General features: G+C 42.0%; 1 protein-coding gene across 1 annotated transcript; it reads left to right on the top strand.

Annotated features, from left to right (window-relative positions):
• The first annotated feature begins 1183 nt into the window (after positions 1–1183).
• Positions 1184–8087, top strand: LOC130458424 (uncharacterized). The gene has a single exon (XM_056824116.1). The coding sequence runs from the start codon at positions 1344–1346 to the stop codon at positions 4488–4490; it is 3147 nt and encodes a 1048-aa protein (XP_056680094.1). The 5' UTR covers positions 1184–1343; the 3' UTR covers positions 4491–8087.
• Positions 8088–17938: the final 9851 nt, after the last annotated feature.

Raw genomic sequence — 17938 nt, 5'->3', positions numbered from 1 at the left:
TAGATTATTGCAAGGGGTTCGAAAATCTACAGGCACACCAAGCATTGTTATTTCAATCTTTCTTTACTACTAGAAAAGTATGCAGCATGGCTCAGTATGATAATTAATAAATAATCATGCTTTCTATAGACTGAAGAAATATTTCTCATGAATTTTATATATTACACAAATGAACGTGTTATACAAAACACATATATGCTATGTATAATGTTTTATACATGTTCTTTCTTTTTTCCCCTTCTAAGAACCCTTACTTTCTGTCCTAGAATCAATTTTAAAACAAGATTAGAATTTAGGGTTAAGTGTAACTTTCTCAAGGTCTAAAAGTTACCTGATGTCACAATTTAACCGAGGTCCTCCTGACTCTAGGCCCAGATCTCTATCTACTGTGCTAAGCAGATGCCCTCTAAAACACGTTGGAAAATGATACATTTAAAGATTTATCCAATATTCAACTGTATTTAGAAAAAAATTTTAGCATAAGAAATGCTAGTATGAAATATGTAAACTATAATATGTGTAACAGAAGTAAATTACATAAACATTTTAAGCCAATTTGCTTGGTTCCGTGAAGTAGAGACTCAAAAATCTTTTGAATGCAGTAAGGTAGGGTCGTTCAACCTGTTCTGATGCTTTAAAAAAAAAAAAAACCCTTACCTTCTGCCTCAGTATCAATTCTAAAACAGAAGAGGGGCAAGGGCTAGGCAATTGGGTTAAGTGACATGTGCAAGGTCACACAGCTAGGACCACATTTGAACCCAGGACCTCCCCTTTCCAGTCCTGACTCCCTATCCGTTTTGCAGCATAGCTGCTCCTTTTGCATTTTCAAATGTATGCACTTGCTGTCTTGATTAATAAAATGAAATTTTACTTTAAAGTATTCTAGAATTCACAACATTTGGGAGGAGGGTGTATTTTTTTCAAAGTTCTTTTTCAAACAGTAAAATATCAGTAAGAAAACTAGAGAGGGAGGGAGCTGTGAAGCTTGAGGACAGGAGAAAGCGAGAGATGCTGCCAAGGCTTTCCACTGTTTCCCAGCCCCGGGAGTGAGTCCTTTAAAGGTTCCCCCCCCTTTCCCTGCCCCTCCCCCTCCCTCCTTTCCTTCTCTCCCTCCTCCTCCCTCCTCCCTTCCCTTCTCTTCTGTCTTCTCTCCTCCCTTCCCCTCCCCCTACCCCTCAGAGCTGGGATCTAGGGGAGGCCAGGCAGAGCAGGGGCGGGGCTTCTTTCCGGTTCCGGGGTCAGCACGCACCACTGGGGTTGCGTCCTACCCTGACAGGCCCGTGCCCCGAGGCGCCTCGAGGTATCCTCGCGGCAGATTCCTCCCTGTCTGATTCCACCGCGCCATGGCTCCCAAACCCCGCAACCCAGCCAATCCCAAGGAGGCCGAGCGCTCCGCGCTCCCCGGGCGCCGCCTCTCCAAGGCCGAAGACTGGCTAGCCTGCCCTGCTTTAGGCCCCGGTTGGAAGCGGCGGGAGAACTTTCGGAAACGGGGAGCCACCTGCGGGCTCTCCGATACTTATTACATGAGCCCCACCGGCAAGCGCATTCGCAGCAAGGTGGAGCTGGCGCGCTTCCTGGGCCCAGACTGGGACCTCAGCACTTTTCACTTCAAGCTCGGGGTTCTGCAGCCGTCGCCTGCGCGGGCACGGCGAAGACAGGGTAGGCCCAGAAAAAATACAGCGCTTTCCCCCACAGAGCAGCCCGAGCCTGAGCGGCCCCTGACCGAAGCCCCTGAGGCCGAGGTCATGGCGCCCCGGGACGCTGCCGAGGCTCCCTCGCGTGACCTTATCGAGGTTCCCCCGACTGACCTCGCTGAGGCTCCCCCCGGTAACCGTGTCGAGGCTCCCCCAGATGACTGTGTCGAGGCTCCCCCGGGTGACTCTATTGAGGCTTCTCCTAGTGACCGTGTCGAGGTTCCCCCGAGTGACCGCGCTGAGGCTCCCCACAGTGACGGGGCGGGCTCGCAACAACGGCGACCTCAGCGGCGGCGGCGGCTTCAGGCCCCGTGTGGATGCTGCGGAGCCCCCAAAATTCCCTTTTCTGGCGAGTGGAGGAACTCGGGAAAACGCGCATCTTTCGAGCTGCCTATGAACTGCGTCTGCTCCAACGTTGCTGCTGCCTCAGCCTGCTCAGATATCGACTCCTCGCCGATCACCTCCTCGGCCAACGCCATCACCTTGTCGGCCACGGCGGCCTCCAAGTCCCACAGCCTCAAGGTGGTAAATCGGGCCCCTGCCATCAATGAAGCCTCTGGGGCTGCAGCCTCCAAGCCCCGGAGCCTCAAGGAGGTAAATCGGGGCCCTGCTGCCAGCGAAGCCTCCTCGGCTGCAGCCTCCAAACCTCAGAGCCTCATCACTGAAGTCTCTGGGACTGCAGCCTCCAGGCCCCAGAGCCTAAAGGCAGTAAATTGGAGCCCCACGGTTACTGAAACCTCTGAGGCTGCAGCCTCCACTACTGCTACCCCAGCCTCCAAGCCGCGGAGCCTCAAGGTGGTAAATCGGGGCCCTGCAGCCAGTGAAGCCTCCGCTGCTCTACCCTCTAAGCCCCGGAGCCTCATCACAGAAGCCTCTGCCACTGCAGCTCCCAAGCCCCAGAGCCTAAAGGCAGTAAATTGGAACCCCACCATCACTGAAGCCACTGGGGCTGCAGCCTCAGCTGCCCCAGCCTCTAAGCCTCGGAGCCTCAAGGCAATAAATCAGGGCCTGGCTGCCAGTGAAGCCTCCACTGCTGCAGCCTCTGCTGTCTCCAAGCTGGGGAGCCTCGAGGCTGTGACTCGGGATCTCGCAGCTTCCGCAGCTGCTGCCCCAGCCTCCAAACTCCGGAGCCTCAAGGTGGTAAATCAGGGGCCGGCTGCCAGCGAAGCCTCTGCTGCTGCAGCCTCTAAACCCGGGAGCCTCGAGGGGGTCCATCGAGGCCCAGCTGCTGCTGCTGCAGCCTCACAACCCCAGGGCCTTGAGGCTGTGACGCCAGGCCCCACAGCCTCAGCTGCTGCTGCAGCTACTGCTGCGGCAACCTCCTCAAAGCCCGGGAGCCTCAAGGTGGTGCCTGGGCGCTCAGGCTGTGGTCTGTGTGCTGGCTGCCAATCGCAGGAAGACTGTGGCCAGTGCTGGATTTGTGTACGGGAGGGGAAGCCGGGCCTCATCCGCCGCTGGCGGTGCCTCAGGCGGCGCTGCCTACAGAAACACCGGAGGAAGAGACCTAAGGGCTTGGGTACTAGGAAGCCCCCAGGCAGACACCGGCCAGCCCAGCAGCTGCCTCCTCTGACCCAAGCTGTCAACCCAGTGGTCACGGCAGTCACCACCAATCGCTGCCACTGGGGCCAGCGGCGGAGCCGGAAATGCGGGGCTTGTGCCGCCTGCCTTAGACTGGTAGACTGTGGCGAGTGTGACTTTTGCCTGGACAAACCCAAGTTTGGTGGTGGTAACCAAAAACGCCAAAAATGCCGATGGAGGCAGTGCTTGAAATTTGCTCTTAAGCGTCTATTACCGGCTATTCGAAGCAGTTCCTCTGAGGAGAGGCTAGCTCTTGCTCTGCGCCAGCCCCCTCGCTTTAGGAAGGGGACTTTTGGTAACTGGCCTTTCCGTTCAGGCTGGGCCAAATCTAGGGGTCACCAGAGTGAGCCCCGAAGCAGGAGGCTCCAGCAGAGGAAGCCCCCTGTGCTGAAGGAAGACTTGGATACTGACTTTATACAGCCACAAGAGACTAATTTGGTGGTCCTGGAAGGGGGTGAGACTGTCGCCATGCTTGGGCCCAATGCCAAGTCAGAGGGTTCCCCACTTCCTGCCCTTGACAGCATCCACCTAGAAGAGTATGAATCTCTAGGACTTGAGACTTTCAATACCTCCCCTCAGTTGAAGGAGGAGGTAAACAGCTTTGGGTCCCAGTCTCCAGAAACTACATCACCATCTGTGAACTTCTTTCCTGAACAGCACAGCAAGGAAACTAGTGACTCCCAGTCACAGCAGTCAGTGAAAGAGGAGGAAGACTTGGGAGAAGAGGAAGATACAAGAATCCCAAAAGTCATGGAGATCTGTAGTCTGGACAAGCCCCGCAGCACAGCAGCAGGACTCTTTGGAACCCTGGACAGTGTCCTACAGGAATTTCTGGTAGAACTGAATGAATTACCACTGCCTGCCCACTGGGAGGTGCTGCCAACAAGGGGACCAGACCTGTGCCTCATCCAGCGGTCCATCTTGTCCACTGTGGCTGCTGCAGTCATCCATATCCAACCAGGCCTGTACTTCCGTGTGGTGGTACGGGATGTCCCAGTACCACCCACCCATGAACTCTATGCTGCCCACCCATTACGAATCACCACTGTGGATGAGGTGATAGAGCTCATCTGCAACCTAGAAGCCTACCGCCTGTGTCCTGGTTGGCCTAACAGCTGGCATTTGGGCCAGCGTTCTCCACGCTGCGATGTTCTAGTCTACGAGGGCCGTTGCCCGTACTGCTGCCGGAAGCCTTGGCCTTTGGGGAGGAAGCAGTAGCTGAGCGCCCTTTCACCCTGCCTTTTCCTTGGGTTCCTATGCACTGAGTTGGCCCAAGGGCCCCATTCCCTACCTCTTTCCCCTATGTTGCGTAGGAGAGTCTGTCAGTCTGCACTGGAAAGGCTGAGGCGAGGGCAAACATTCCCTCTACCAGCCTCCCCCCACCCACCCCCCAAGAGCCAGCATTTACCCATCTTCTACCTCACCTCTCTCCCATTGAGGACTAGTCTGAAGGGTCCCCATTTGATTCTCCTTTGCTTCTCCACCCCCACCCAACAAATAGACGGCATATTCCTCCTCTCTCTGACTCCATCTCAGGGACATGGGCTGGGACCACAGAGGGGAGTGAAGAATAGGGGGCAGCTCTGAGATTTGCTGGGAGTCATGTAGTCTTGGCCCTGGCTTTAGAAATTTTATTGTAGATTCTGGAAGAGAGAGCATTCTGCACTTGGTGGGCAGGAACAAGCACTACTGACTGAAATTGCTAGAGTAGATGGGGAGAATCCTGCAAGAGAAAAGGGATGCCCTCTTCCATTCATTCCTCTGCTGTACTTCCCACCTTATCCTTGCCCATGCACCCAGAGGCTGTGTCAGAGAGAAACAGTGATTTTTTTAATGTTTCAGTGACCTATGTAGACAGCTCTGCTCCTAACCTGACTTTGTTGTTTTTATCTTTTGTGTTTTCTTAAAAAAAGATTCCTTCATCCATGTCCACCCCCCATAGAGGTATCAAAAATAATTCAACAATTTCCAAGTTTCAAAAAGACAAAGTCTGGAAAGCAGAAAACCCTGTATGATACAGGTCCCATGCCACTCCAGAATCCCTCACTACCTCAAGCCAAAGTGTTTTATGTAGTCATAGTTCTGCAAATATATCTCAAGCCCCCTTCCAGTGTATGGTCTACTAGCAGTTCAGGGACCATGAATGAGATAGTAAAGATTTTTAAGACAGAATTGCAAGTATATAACAAATCCCCCAATCACAAAGGGGTGTCATTTCCTATGTATTCTGATAGTATTAGGTAAAAAGCAATTCCTGGACAATTCATGTTCCTAAGGAGTGTATCCCAGCTAGAATACCTCTCTTACTTCCTACTCTATGGGTCACCATTGCTTTATTCCACCTTCACAATATAATATTTTTTGATTCCCTGACTAATAGCTACTGCTGATACTATTTATTCCTCAAAGGGGAGGTTAATATTCTTTTGTGAAACTGCCCAGCCAACATTCCTGGGGCTAATCAACATATTTTCAGCTCTTTTGTTAGGCGCCCAACCATGCCCAACTGGCACACCAAATCGATTCTCAGGTCTGTCAGGACTTACTGTTCAACCACATTCTCCACTCAACTGGAAGTTCCCCACTTGCCTACAACTCCTGTCAAGTTCTTGACAGGTAAGTCCAAAGCCATGCAGATTGCATTGAAGCTTTGCTAAGCTGCAAGGAGACCTTTAATTACACTGGAAGGAGGTAGGGTAAACCAAGTAACTTTCGCCTTATATTTCTGCCATTATATCCAGCTCTCTCTTCCCCTTATATATGTATTTTTTCAAGCCTGGAAATATAAGCAGTGGGAAATACTCTAGAGACAAATAGATTCATCACAAAATTTTACATTGTAAATGCTTTTCATTGAATGTCATGTTAAACATGCTCAACAATTTTCCACCAGTTCTCAAGCCATTCATCAGATGTAAAATTTGACCTACTTTTAAAATTGGGTTAAAGACATCCATAGTGCTCCCTCAGACAGCTCTCTTTTAATTAACATTAATACAAAAATCTGAGCTAACTCATGCCAGTAGAATATGGTCTTCTGAGACCTAACAGGGTTTGCTACAAGGAAATTCTAAATGATTAATTTGATACAACTCTGGATTCCTTCACCTGCCGTCAAATCCATGACTGTTTACCTTTTACATAAAGGAGCTGATTATTAAGTCTTTACCTGTTCTAACAGATCCAAATGCTACTATGGAATTATTTAGCATAAATGGTTTTTAAATGTTAGATGGAAAACTAAATTAAGTCAGGAAGCAAGGATGCTAGCCTTATTTCTTCCATTGACTTGTTATGTGACAAGTCACTTTTCTCATCTTTTAAGTGTGGTAAAACATGAAATTCAAAGAAGTGATGGTGATTAATGATGAAATTAAATAGATTCCTTCAAAAAGACTTTGGTATACCTTACACATTCTATCAGATGTTGTCAAATATAACAGTGGAATATAGAATTGTCAACAATGCCATGTTCAGTTTGGAAAAGTAGTAGTATATCAACTGTCCAAACAAATATTTTAACCAGGTTATCAGTGTATTTTATACAGTTCTCTTTCTGGCAGTCACAATATTGATAATGACCAAAGGAGAAAAGGAGAAACAAAGGAATTTCCTCATATAGAACCCTACTTTGGGCCCAACTGAGGCCAATCAAAAGGCATGCTTGCTTAAAAATATTTTCCCCAGGACCTGCCAGGTTATCTGGAATATTCACCAAGAGTTGTCATTGAGTCTTTTAAAGTGCAAATGTATTATTTGAAAAGAGATGGATGATATATTAATATATTGGCAAGCACAGTGATACTTGGAAACTTTTCAAACTAGCTTACAAAACTAAAACAGAAGCCAACTGGTCATGGAGAATGAAACAGAAAAGGTCAATTTCGACATGAGATCTATTAAAGAGAAAAGGATGACAAACAACTGGACCTTTCTGGCCAGCCAGGGAGTAGTTGTAAGAACAGAGAAGAACCACCAAAGGGGAAGAAAGAGGATAGACAAAGCAAAATTTTTCCTATTTAGTTATGCACTGTTGGTCACTAGATCTGTTCATGGTGAGGTTGATAACTGCATGGGAATAAGTGAGCACAAAATCAGAATTTCCTTCTCTTGCATGGACCAAGTACAGAGCTGAAACTAAAGCTGGGCAATAGGGCCATCCCATGGTGCAGCACCCCATGCTGCTGAAATTGTGTGTGTTGGGGGTGGGGGAAGAACACACTGCAAAATTAAGTTCAGTCTCAAAATTAAGTTCAGGTTGGAACAGGGACTGTTAGAGAGGTTCTGTTCCTCTACTCTAGGTGCAGTCATGGGTGGAGGGGCACTTTGGCCTGCCCAGGGTTGAGTGCCAGGTGGAGGTATCAAATCTTCCCCCACTGAGGGGATTTTTAGAAACCTCTCGTGTTCTGCTCAGGGAAAAGGGACATAATTAATATGTCCTATGTGTGACATGTGGAATGAAAGAATGGGTCTTGAGAATTGAAGATATTGGTAAATTAGGAGGTCAGATGTTTGAAGGGGCATCAATGGTAACACATCTACCGTCTATGACCCTTCATGTATTATCTCTATGCAGTTACATTCTCCTAACTGATATACATTTATGCAAATGTGTGTCCTCGGTTGATGGAACAAATATTCTATTGAGATTATTTCCAATTTATCCTGTATATATCTTATTTATACATAGTTTTTTTTCATGTTATCTCCTCCATTAGACTGGGCTTCTTGCAAGCCAACACTGTTTTTTGCCTTTCTTTATATCCCCAGTATTTAGCACAGTTTTAGGTGCTCAATAAATCCTTTGTGTCTTGACTTGACTTGGTTTTTCTTTCTATGCTGTTTCATGAAATGCCTTTTCTGTGGACTATGCCCTCTGGTTAACTAAAGGAAAAAGTAAATACATTGGTAGATGCTCAGAAGTTATAGATTTGAGTCTTTGTGAATTCATACAGTATCTTGACCCTGGGATAGCTATTTTTGGGGGCCCTATATGAGAGGGGCATACCTCAAGCACTACAATTAAATACAAAATAATTTGAGGAGGGAAAGAACAGTTAACAATTAGTAGATCGGGAAAAGCTTGCTGTAGGAAGTGGCACCTGAGTTGAGACCTGAAGGAAACTGAAAATTCTGAGGGGAAGGTTAGGCTTTAGTATATCCCCATGTATGTGGGGCATCCAATGCAAAGCTAGAGAGATGAGAGATACAAGAAGGCATGCCAGGTTCAAGAAACAACAAGCAGGCCAATTTACCTGGAATTAGAGTGAAGAAAGGAGAGAAATGTGAAATAAGTCTTGAAAGATATGCTGGAGCTAGATTGTGAAGGGCTTTAAATGTCAGACTTGGAGACCTAGGTTACATGTCAGCTGGTAGGCCCAAGTCGGGTTCGGTAGCTTGGCAGTCTAAGAAAGTAGGAACTAGGGGGAGTCAGGCAGGCCTGAGGTGGGGATGCCGTGTGAAAGCATATAAACTGAAGCACCGAGAGCAAGAAAATGAGCCCCAAGTTTTTCACCCTGCCTTATGGAATTCTAGTCATCCATTTCACACTAATAAAAAGAGACTTGTGTAATAGATTCCATTTATTCCACAAATGTGTGCTATTGATCCCATTACACATGGTGGATACTTGTCTTTTAATCCAGGGGGAGACTTTTGTCTATGCTTTTACCCTCTCAAAGTGAGAAATTTCACTGCTTGAATCAGAAGGATATCAAGATAACTTTAAATTCCTGATTGAATCTTCCAGAATAAAAACTGCTTCAACACAATTGGGGAAAAGGTCTAGTGCATCTCTGCATCCCTATAACTTCTGTGTCCTCATGAGAGTCATCAGCAAGCTGGGTAGGCAGGCACATGCAGTAGGAAGAAGGCACCCAGCCCTTGGTAACGTACTGCAATGCTGGCCAGGAAAGAGAGAACCAGCCAGCAAAGCAGGAAATGCTGACTTCTGGGAAGATACCCAGCTATTTGTCTTCTGTTCCACTCAAGCTGTTTGTAAAGACAATATGCCCTCTTTATAAAGGGTCCTTCATTTTTCGTTAAAACAAAAAACAAACTCTTCAAAAAGGACACATTCTTAAATGAAAAAAAAATTACAGTCTGAGGATAAATGCCAAATATGTTCAGTAATATCACACACCAAAAAAAATTATCATAAAACGGTTTTTAAAGTAGAAATCATTTCTAAATTAACTCTTTGTGTAGTCAGATTATAAAATTATTAGTATGAAAGTCAGAATCAATGCCATAGGATAAATATAAGAAGATAACATAAGGAATTGCAAGAGCTGAAAACCTAATCTAATTGAATAAGCTGTTGATCCTGAAAAATGGAAAATGAATAAAGGAAAAAACATCAACAGAGACATTAAAAGCAGTTGCCATGATGAAGAGGCCAAGAGTCCACAAACTGCCTCAGTGAATGAATAGTTCATTTTATTACTAAGCAGAGAAACTTGGCAGCCAAAAGCAACACAAGTTTAGAACTTGTGTGTTTATAAACCTATTATTGGGTTTATGGAATATATGTTGGAAATATTCATTTTGGAATCCACACAATTTTTAAAGTACTTGTTTTTTAAGACATCTAAAAGAACAGAAGCTATAAATGCCTGGGGGGTGTGGGTGGGAAGAGGATCCGTTTATTACCCAAAGAAGTGGCAATTGTGAAAATATCAGTAACCACTAATCCATATACCTACTATATTAACTATAAAATCTTTATGGAAATGATCTGAATGTACATCAAAAGGTATCTGATGTAAAATGTGAGAAGGGAGTAGCCACAGTTTTCAAAACGATTTTATACTACAGAACACATCTTCGCGATCATCCCAGTAGCAGAAAAATAAAAAGAATGAAAGATCCTACTTGTAGACTATTAATTATGAAAAGAGCATTTGACTCTGGAAAAAAAAGATACTTTTTATAGAAGGACATTAAATATTCTTATTTTGCTTTACGAATCAAAATATTTTTTCGTCATTTACAAATAAATAATGGTATCTTGTATTCTCGGGACTTCTCCAAGGGTCACATCAGCTAAATTTAGCTTGATTCCAAGTTCTCTTCAGTACTACCCTGAGATTATGTCTGCAAAAAACATTTATCTCTTGCATGAACTATATCCCTTATAAATTTGAAATGATTGAAAGATTTTTTAAAGGTGATCATCTTACAGATCTCTTTTATGGATACTGTTGTGTTGCTTCAAGCCCCAGAGTACTACAATAGTTTCTCAATAGAATGCATTACCACTCAAAACAGAACAGACCTAACAATCCATACAGTAAAACACACACGGAGGAAGAATGCCTGTTGTGTAGCCAAGCAGTTAGATTGGCATTCTTTTCAGGTAGGTGGGCCATCAGGAAGTAAATCTTGGACAGGCCCTACAGATGGAAGAGCTGAGCCCAGAACTAAATAGTAGAAATTAAAAAATAGATTATATTGCAGTCAGAAGCAACTTTTATTAAACTTTTAAAAAACTTTTATTAAAGCAAACTTTAATAAAACAACTCCCTGACAAAATTTCACCTTTTTAATATATGTTCTTCAAATAATGCTGTCACAGTACACCAAATAATAGACTAATGCTATATCGTATAATACATCATCAGAAAATTCCACAATCTCCAAGGAATCAAAATTGTATAATGCCCCAGCAACAGAAATATATATGATAGGTATACATAGGCTACAGCATTTAGTAGAAGATGGCTCACATACACAAAGCATGAAGATATTCAGGGAATTTATAATCAGAAAAAAAATGAGCTAGTCATGCAGTGAGAAAAAAGGACAACAGATAGGCATCCTAATTGTTGCACTGCTATACATGTAATGTCAAGACCATAGAAGGCTTTCAGCATACTAGAAGAGATCTCTTTGAAGGATTTATGGGATGACATGAATAAGAATCCCACAGAACTAGAAGGCATGAATAGATTGCGAAGGGGGATATCACAAATACATTGAAATATTGAAGCAATGTCTATAAAAGCCAAGCCTAAATCCTATCAAAGTTTTTAAAATGTGGAAGTCAGGCAAAAGAAAGGAAAGAAAACAGTAAGTTGAAAATAAAAGACAATGGTAAGCACCAGAAATAGTGATAGAGATGCAAAGTGGCAGTAAGCAGAAACGGACAGCAAATGAGAAGTGACACTAAAGAAGGGAGAAGCTAAGAAGAGCCAGAACAAAACACTGAATAACCTTGTAGCTTAAGGGCAAACAGGACCTCCCTAGATCTTGATTAGGTATTTATCTTTGTGCTTCACCATGAACACAGTGGCTGCTTAACAACTTTGAAGTCTGGGGTACACTGGTGCAGGAGCAAAAAGCCCTGATACCTCTGCTGCTTCTTCAGCTCCTCATTCTGTAGATTTCCAATTCAACTGTAAAATAATTCCATGGTTAGAGACATGAAAGAGCAAGGTAAGTTCTTCTCCGTGAGAGATCTAGGTAAGTTCTACTCCAATGTCTTGTTATATGAAAAGCCCTGAATCATTAAGAAAAAAATGCATTCAGTGTATGTTAGTTTTACTAAGGTAGAGGAATGCATAATACGTTTTTAAAAGATTTCAACCAAAATGGTTTTTAAAGGGTCCATATTTAAAGAGATAAATTTCTGTTATCTGCAAAATTCTTTTACTTGGAATATCTCCATAACAGATAATTATTGGTGATAAACCTGGCTTCTCTCAGCAATACAATGATGCAGGACAATTCTGAGTGACTTGTGACAAAGAATGCCATCCACTCCAGAGAAAGAACTGTTGGAATTGGAATGCAGATGAAAGCATATGATTTTTCACTTTTTTATTTGGGGTTTTGGTTTTATATGATTATCCACTTTAAAAAATAAACAATATGTTTTGAGCGATAGTACATGCATAACTCAGATTGAATTGCTTGTCGGTTCCAGGAAGGGTAAGGAAAGGGAGGAAAGAAGACAACTGGATCATATAGCTTGGGAAAACTTATGTGGAAATTTGTTACTACATGTACATTATAAGTACATTTAAAAAATAGAATAAGTAAATACTATTTATCATCAAAAAAAATAAAGTCAGGTAAAAATGAAGTATCACTATAACTTCATTTTATTTTTTAAACCTTTCCTTTCTATCTTAGAAACAATTCTAAGGCAGAAAGGCAGGGGCTGGGCAAACAGGGTTAAATGGTTTGTCCAGAGTCACACATCTGGGAAGTGTCTGAGGCCACATTTGAACCTAGGTCCTCCTGACTCCAGGCTTGCCCCGTACCTTCATTTTAAATCTCTGATGGCTCACTAGAGACAATGCTAAGCCTAGAGTCAGGAAGACCTGAGATCAAATCTGACCTCAGAAACATACTAGCTATGTGACCCTGGACAAGTCATTTAACCTTTGCTTTATTTTCCTCATCTGTGAAATGAGGATAATAACAACTACCTCCCATGGTTGTGATGTGGTAGAGATGGGGCTGGCATGAGAGCTGTGATTTCCTTGGTAAAGGGACCTCCTAACTGAAGAAACTCCCCTCTACCAATGCAATATAACACCCTTATCTGTAATTTATACTCTTAATTGTCTAGAGCCCTGAGCAGTTAAGCACGTGCTCCAGGTCTCACAACTACAGTGTGTGTCAGATGCAAATCTTGAACCCAAATCTTCCATTGTTCTTGACTTTGTACTCATTGATATTTTTATTTGTGACTTGAATAAAAGCATAGATGGCATGTTTGCTAAATGTATAGACGGCCCCAAATCGGGAGGAATAGCTAGGGCACTAGATAATAGTCCAGGTCCAAAAGGGTCTTGATTGATCAGAACCTGGGTCGGAATCTAAGATGATGGAACTCAGGAGGGATGAATGCCTAGTCTTAGACACAAACAGTTCATTTTACAAGTACAAGATGAGGAAGGCATAGCAGACAGTTAGTTCTGAAAAAGATCTGGAGTTTTTAATGCACTGCACGATCCACAGGAGTCAGCAGGGTGATCTGGCAGCAGAAAAGCTAAGGCGCTCTTGGGTGGTGTTAGGAGGAGCCCAGCCTCCAGGAAAGGGAGGGCAGAGCTCCTCAGACCATAGCTGGACTATTAGATGGGCTTCTGAGTACCACGAGTGAAGAACACCCGGGAGGTACCCAGAGAAAGGAGGCCAGGATGATGGAGGCAGACGAGGAGGGCTGAAGGGATGTGTCTTGTTTATCCTGGAGAAGGGAAGCCTCGGGGGTCCCCTGGAAGCTGTGTTCAATGATATGAAACGCTGTTATATGGGGGACAAATTAGACTGGCTCTTTAGTTCCCAGAAAACAGAATCAGAAGCCATGGGGAGACGTTAGAGAGGCAAATCTGAGCCCAGTGTCAGGAAGAACGTCCTAACAGGTAGAGCTATCCAAAAGTGGAGGGGCTCTCCTCGGGAAGAGGTAGGGGCTCCCTCCGCGGGGCATCTTCCAGCGGAGGCTGGGTGAACACACATTGCTCAAGTTGCAGAGAGGCGTTGTTTGGTGTCTGGCACTGACTAGATGGCCCCCAGGTCCCGTCCAACGCACGTCTGCCGATCGCTCCAGGCCGCTGCTCCTGGGCAGAAAGAAGGGACATTGATGTGGCATGCTGAGATGGCGCAAGTGCTTCATGGAGACTCGCCCAGCCCTGGGAAAGAGTTGTTATCCTTATTTTATGGATGAAAAACGGAGGCTGGGAGACTTGCCCGTGATCTTACAAGCAGTTAGAGGTAAGATTTAAACCACTTCTCCCGAACTCCTGCGTACACCAAGACACGTAATGCGTCATCTTTACAGCAGAATCACCTTAATAAGCCCATTTTCTTTAGACTTATTTTTGGTATGGACTATTAGTGAACACAATTTGTTAGGAATCATTCAACAATCGTTGAATCAAGTCGATTCTACTTTCAGCACTGTTCAAGGCTTTCTCGGCCTTTAATGATCCTCTCTTGTTAGCAAACAAGACTCAAACCCTAAACCATCCAAGCTCATACTACAAGAATATCAAAAGGCAAAATCCTCTTGTGCCAAACACCTTTACAAATGAAGCATACGCTCATTAATGTTAATGACCATTTGACTCCCTCTGTTTCTGCCTACTATCCCTGCACCCCACCTTCCAAAGCACCAAGGTATTCCCTAATCACTATTTATAAGATAGAAAAATTAAAATTAAACGACAATCAAAAAATCCTTGACTTGTGAACTCAAGATGGACTGGGAATCAGATTCCTGGGACTGAGTCCTGATTCTTCCAGTTATGTGATCTTGGGCAAGTCACATCCTCTCAGCCTCAATTTCCTCATCTGGAAAAGAATGGTAGTATCTGTTCAATTTATTTCACATGATCATTCCAAAGATCAAATGAGAACTATAAAATGCTCTACAAATGTATTCTATTTGTTCTTGACCAAATTGCTTAACAGAATTCTGCCCTTGATTTTCCTTAGTAATAAAAAAGATAGCCTATTTTAGTTTGCTATAAGAAATATTTCTTCAGCATTTGAACAGTTTTGAGATTTTACCACCATCAAAGTAGATAAAAATCTTCCATGCTGTTATATATGGTTTTCATTTCTAGCTGGGGTCAAAAACTGAAGATACTCACCTTCTGGTGATGAGTAAATCTGAATTTAGCTAAGTCAATCTTTGGAGGACAGATAGACTGTCTCTGGGCCTATATTCTTTTAAATAATGTTTTTTCAATTACATGTAAAAACAATTTTTAGCTTTCCATTTTTTAAAATTATGAATTCTAAATTCGCTACCTCCTTTCCCATACCCCTTCCTGAAATGGCAACAATTTTAAGTAGGTTATACATGTGTAATCATGAAAAAATATATTTCCTGTTAGAGTATAAAAGAAAACACAGACCAAAAACAAAAGAAAGAAAGTAAAAAATAGTATGTTTCAATCTGCAGTCACACTTCAGTTCTTTCTCCGGAGGTGGATAGCATTGTTCATCATGAATCCTTTGGAATTGTCCAGGATCACTGTATTTCTGAAAATAGCTAATTCATCCATGGTTGATCACAATACAATATTGCTGTCACTTCATACCACATTCTGGTTTTTCTCACTTGACTTTTTGCATCAGTCCATGTAAGTTTTTCCTGACTGCTCATCATTTCTTATGGCACAATAGTATTCCATTACTATCATATAGGGGCTATTCCACAATTGATGGGCATCCCCAACATTTCTAATTTTTTGCTGCCACAAAAAGAGCTTCAATAAATATTTTTGTACATATAGATCCTTTTCCTTTTTTTCAATCTCTCTGGAATACAGACCTAGAAGTGCTATTGCTAGGTGAAAGGATATGCACAACTTTATAACCCTTAGGATATAGTTCCAAATTGCTCTCCTGAATGGCTGTACCAGTTCACAACACCAACAGTGCTTTAGCGTCCCAATTTTCCCACACCCCCTCCAACATTTATCATTTTCCTTTTCTGTCATTCTAGCCAATCTGATAGGTGTGAGGTGGCATCTCTGGGTTGTTTTAATTTGCATTTCTCTAATCAGTAGTAATTTAGAGCATTTTTATATGATTATAGTTAGCTTTGATCTGAAAACTACCTGTTCATATCCTTTGACCATTTATCAGTTGGGGAATGGCTCTTATTTTTTTGGCTCAGTTCCCTATATATTTGAGAAATGAGGCCTTTATCAGAGACATTTCTTTATAAAACTTTCCCCCCAGTTTTCTCCTTGCCTCCTAATCTTGGTTTCATTGGTTTTGTTTGTGGAAAATTTTTTAAATTTTATATAATAAAAATAATCCATTTTATATTTCATAATGCTCACTATCTTGTATGATCATAAATTCTTTCCTTATCCATAGATATGGCAGGTAAACTATTCCATACTCCTCTAATTTGCTTATGGCATCACTTTATTTCTAAATCATATATCCATTTTTGCCTTATCTTGGTATATAGTGTGAGATATTGGTCTAAACCTAGTTTCTGCCATATTGTTTTCCAGTTTGACTATGGTTATTTACTACTACTGTGTATTGTGTTCCTAATCTATTCCACTGAACCATTACTCTATTTCTTAGCCGGTACCAGATTGTTTTGATGATTCCTGCTTTATAATGTAGTTTGAGAAATGATATGGTTAGGCCACCTTCCTTCACATTTGATATTCTTGACCTTTTGATTTTCAGTATGAATTTTGTAATTATTTTTTTTAGCTCTCTGAAATAATTTTTCAGTAGTTTGATTGGTATGGCACTGAATAAGTACATTAATTTAGATAGAATCATCATTTTTATTATATTGGCTTGGCCTACTCATGAGCAATTAAAATTTTTCCAATTGTTTAGATCTGACTTTATTTACACAATTTTTAGTTGCATCTGTATGGGTCCTGGGTTTGTCTTGGCAGGTAAATTCCCAAGTATTTTATGTTATCTAGAATTAAAACACATGAAATTGTTCTCTCTCTCCCTGCTGGACTTTATTGTTCATATATATTATTTATGTGAGTTTATTTCATATCCTGAAACTTTGATAAAGTTGTTAATAATTTCAACTAACTTTTTGCTTAATACTCTAGAATTGTCTAAGTATGCCATCACATCGTTTTCAGAGTGGTAGTTTTATTTCCTTGTTACCTACATCAAATCCTTCAGTTTCTTTTTCTTCTTCTTGCTATAGCTAGCACTTCTAGTATAATATTGAATAATAGTAGAATAAAATTGGTTAATATTGAATAATAGTAGAATAAAATTGGTTAATCTTTGCTTCACCTGTAATCTTATTGGGAAGACTTCTAGCTTATCCCCACTATAGATGATTCTTCCTGGAGATTTTTTATAGAAACCATTTACCTTTTTAAGGAAAACTCCCATTTATTTGTATGCTTTCTAGTATTTTTAATAGGAGTGGGTATTTTATTTTGTCAGAAGTTTTTTTCTGCACCTATCAAGATAAACATTTCATTTCTGTTGATTTTATTATTGATATGATTAATTATGCTGATAGTTTTCCTAATAGTGAACCGACCCTACATTACTGGTGTAAATCCCATCTGGCCATAGTGTATGATCTTTGTAATATAGTGCTGGAATCTCCTTCCTAGTGTTTCATTTGCATCAATATTCATTAGGAAATTGGTCTATAGTTTTCTTTTTATCTTTTTTTTGCTTCTCCTTGTTTAAGGATCAGCACCATATTTATGCTGTGAAAAGAATTTGGTAGGATTCTTTCTTTATCTAGTGTTCCAAATATTTTATATTAGAATTAGTTGTACTTTAAATGTTTGGTAGAATTCTCTTGTGAATCCATCTGGTCCTGGTGAATTTTTCTTCATTTTCTTTTTTCTAAGAGAGGGTTATTTAAGTGTTCTAGTTCCTCTTCTTTTAATCTGGGCAATTTATATTTTGTAAATACTCTTCCATTTCACTTAGATTGTTAAATATATTGGCATATAAGTGGACAAAATATCTCCTAATAATTGCTTTAATTTTATTCATGGCAAATTCACCCTTTTCATTAGTAATCCTGGTAATCTTGGTTTTGTTTTTTTTTTTTAATCAAATTAACCAATGGTTTCTCTATTTTATTGTGTGTGTTTTTCTTTTTTTTTTTTTTAAATCCTTACCTTCCATCTGCTCCAAGACAGAAGAGTGGTAAGGGCTAGGCAATGGTTAAGTGACTTGCC

The sequence above is a fragment of the Monodelphis domestica genome, chromosome 3, assembly GCF_027887165.1.
Source record: "Monodelphis domestica isolate mMonDom1 chromosome 3, mMonDom1.pri, whole genome shotgun sequence".
NCBI classification, from domain to species: Eukaryota; Metazoa; Chordata; class Mammalia; order Didelphimorphia; family Didelphidae; genus Monodelphis; species Monodelphis domestica.
Note: the sequence above shows the minus strand (reverse complement) of the source record. Positions and strands in the feature narration are given on the sequence as shown.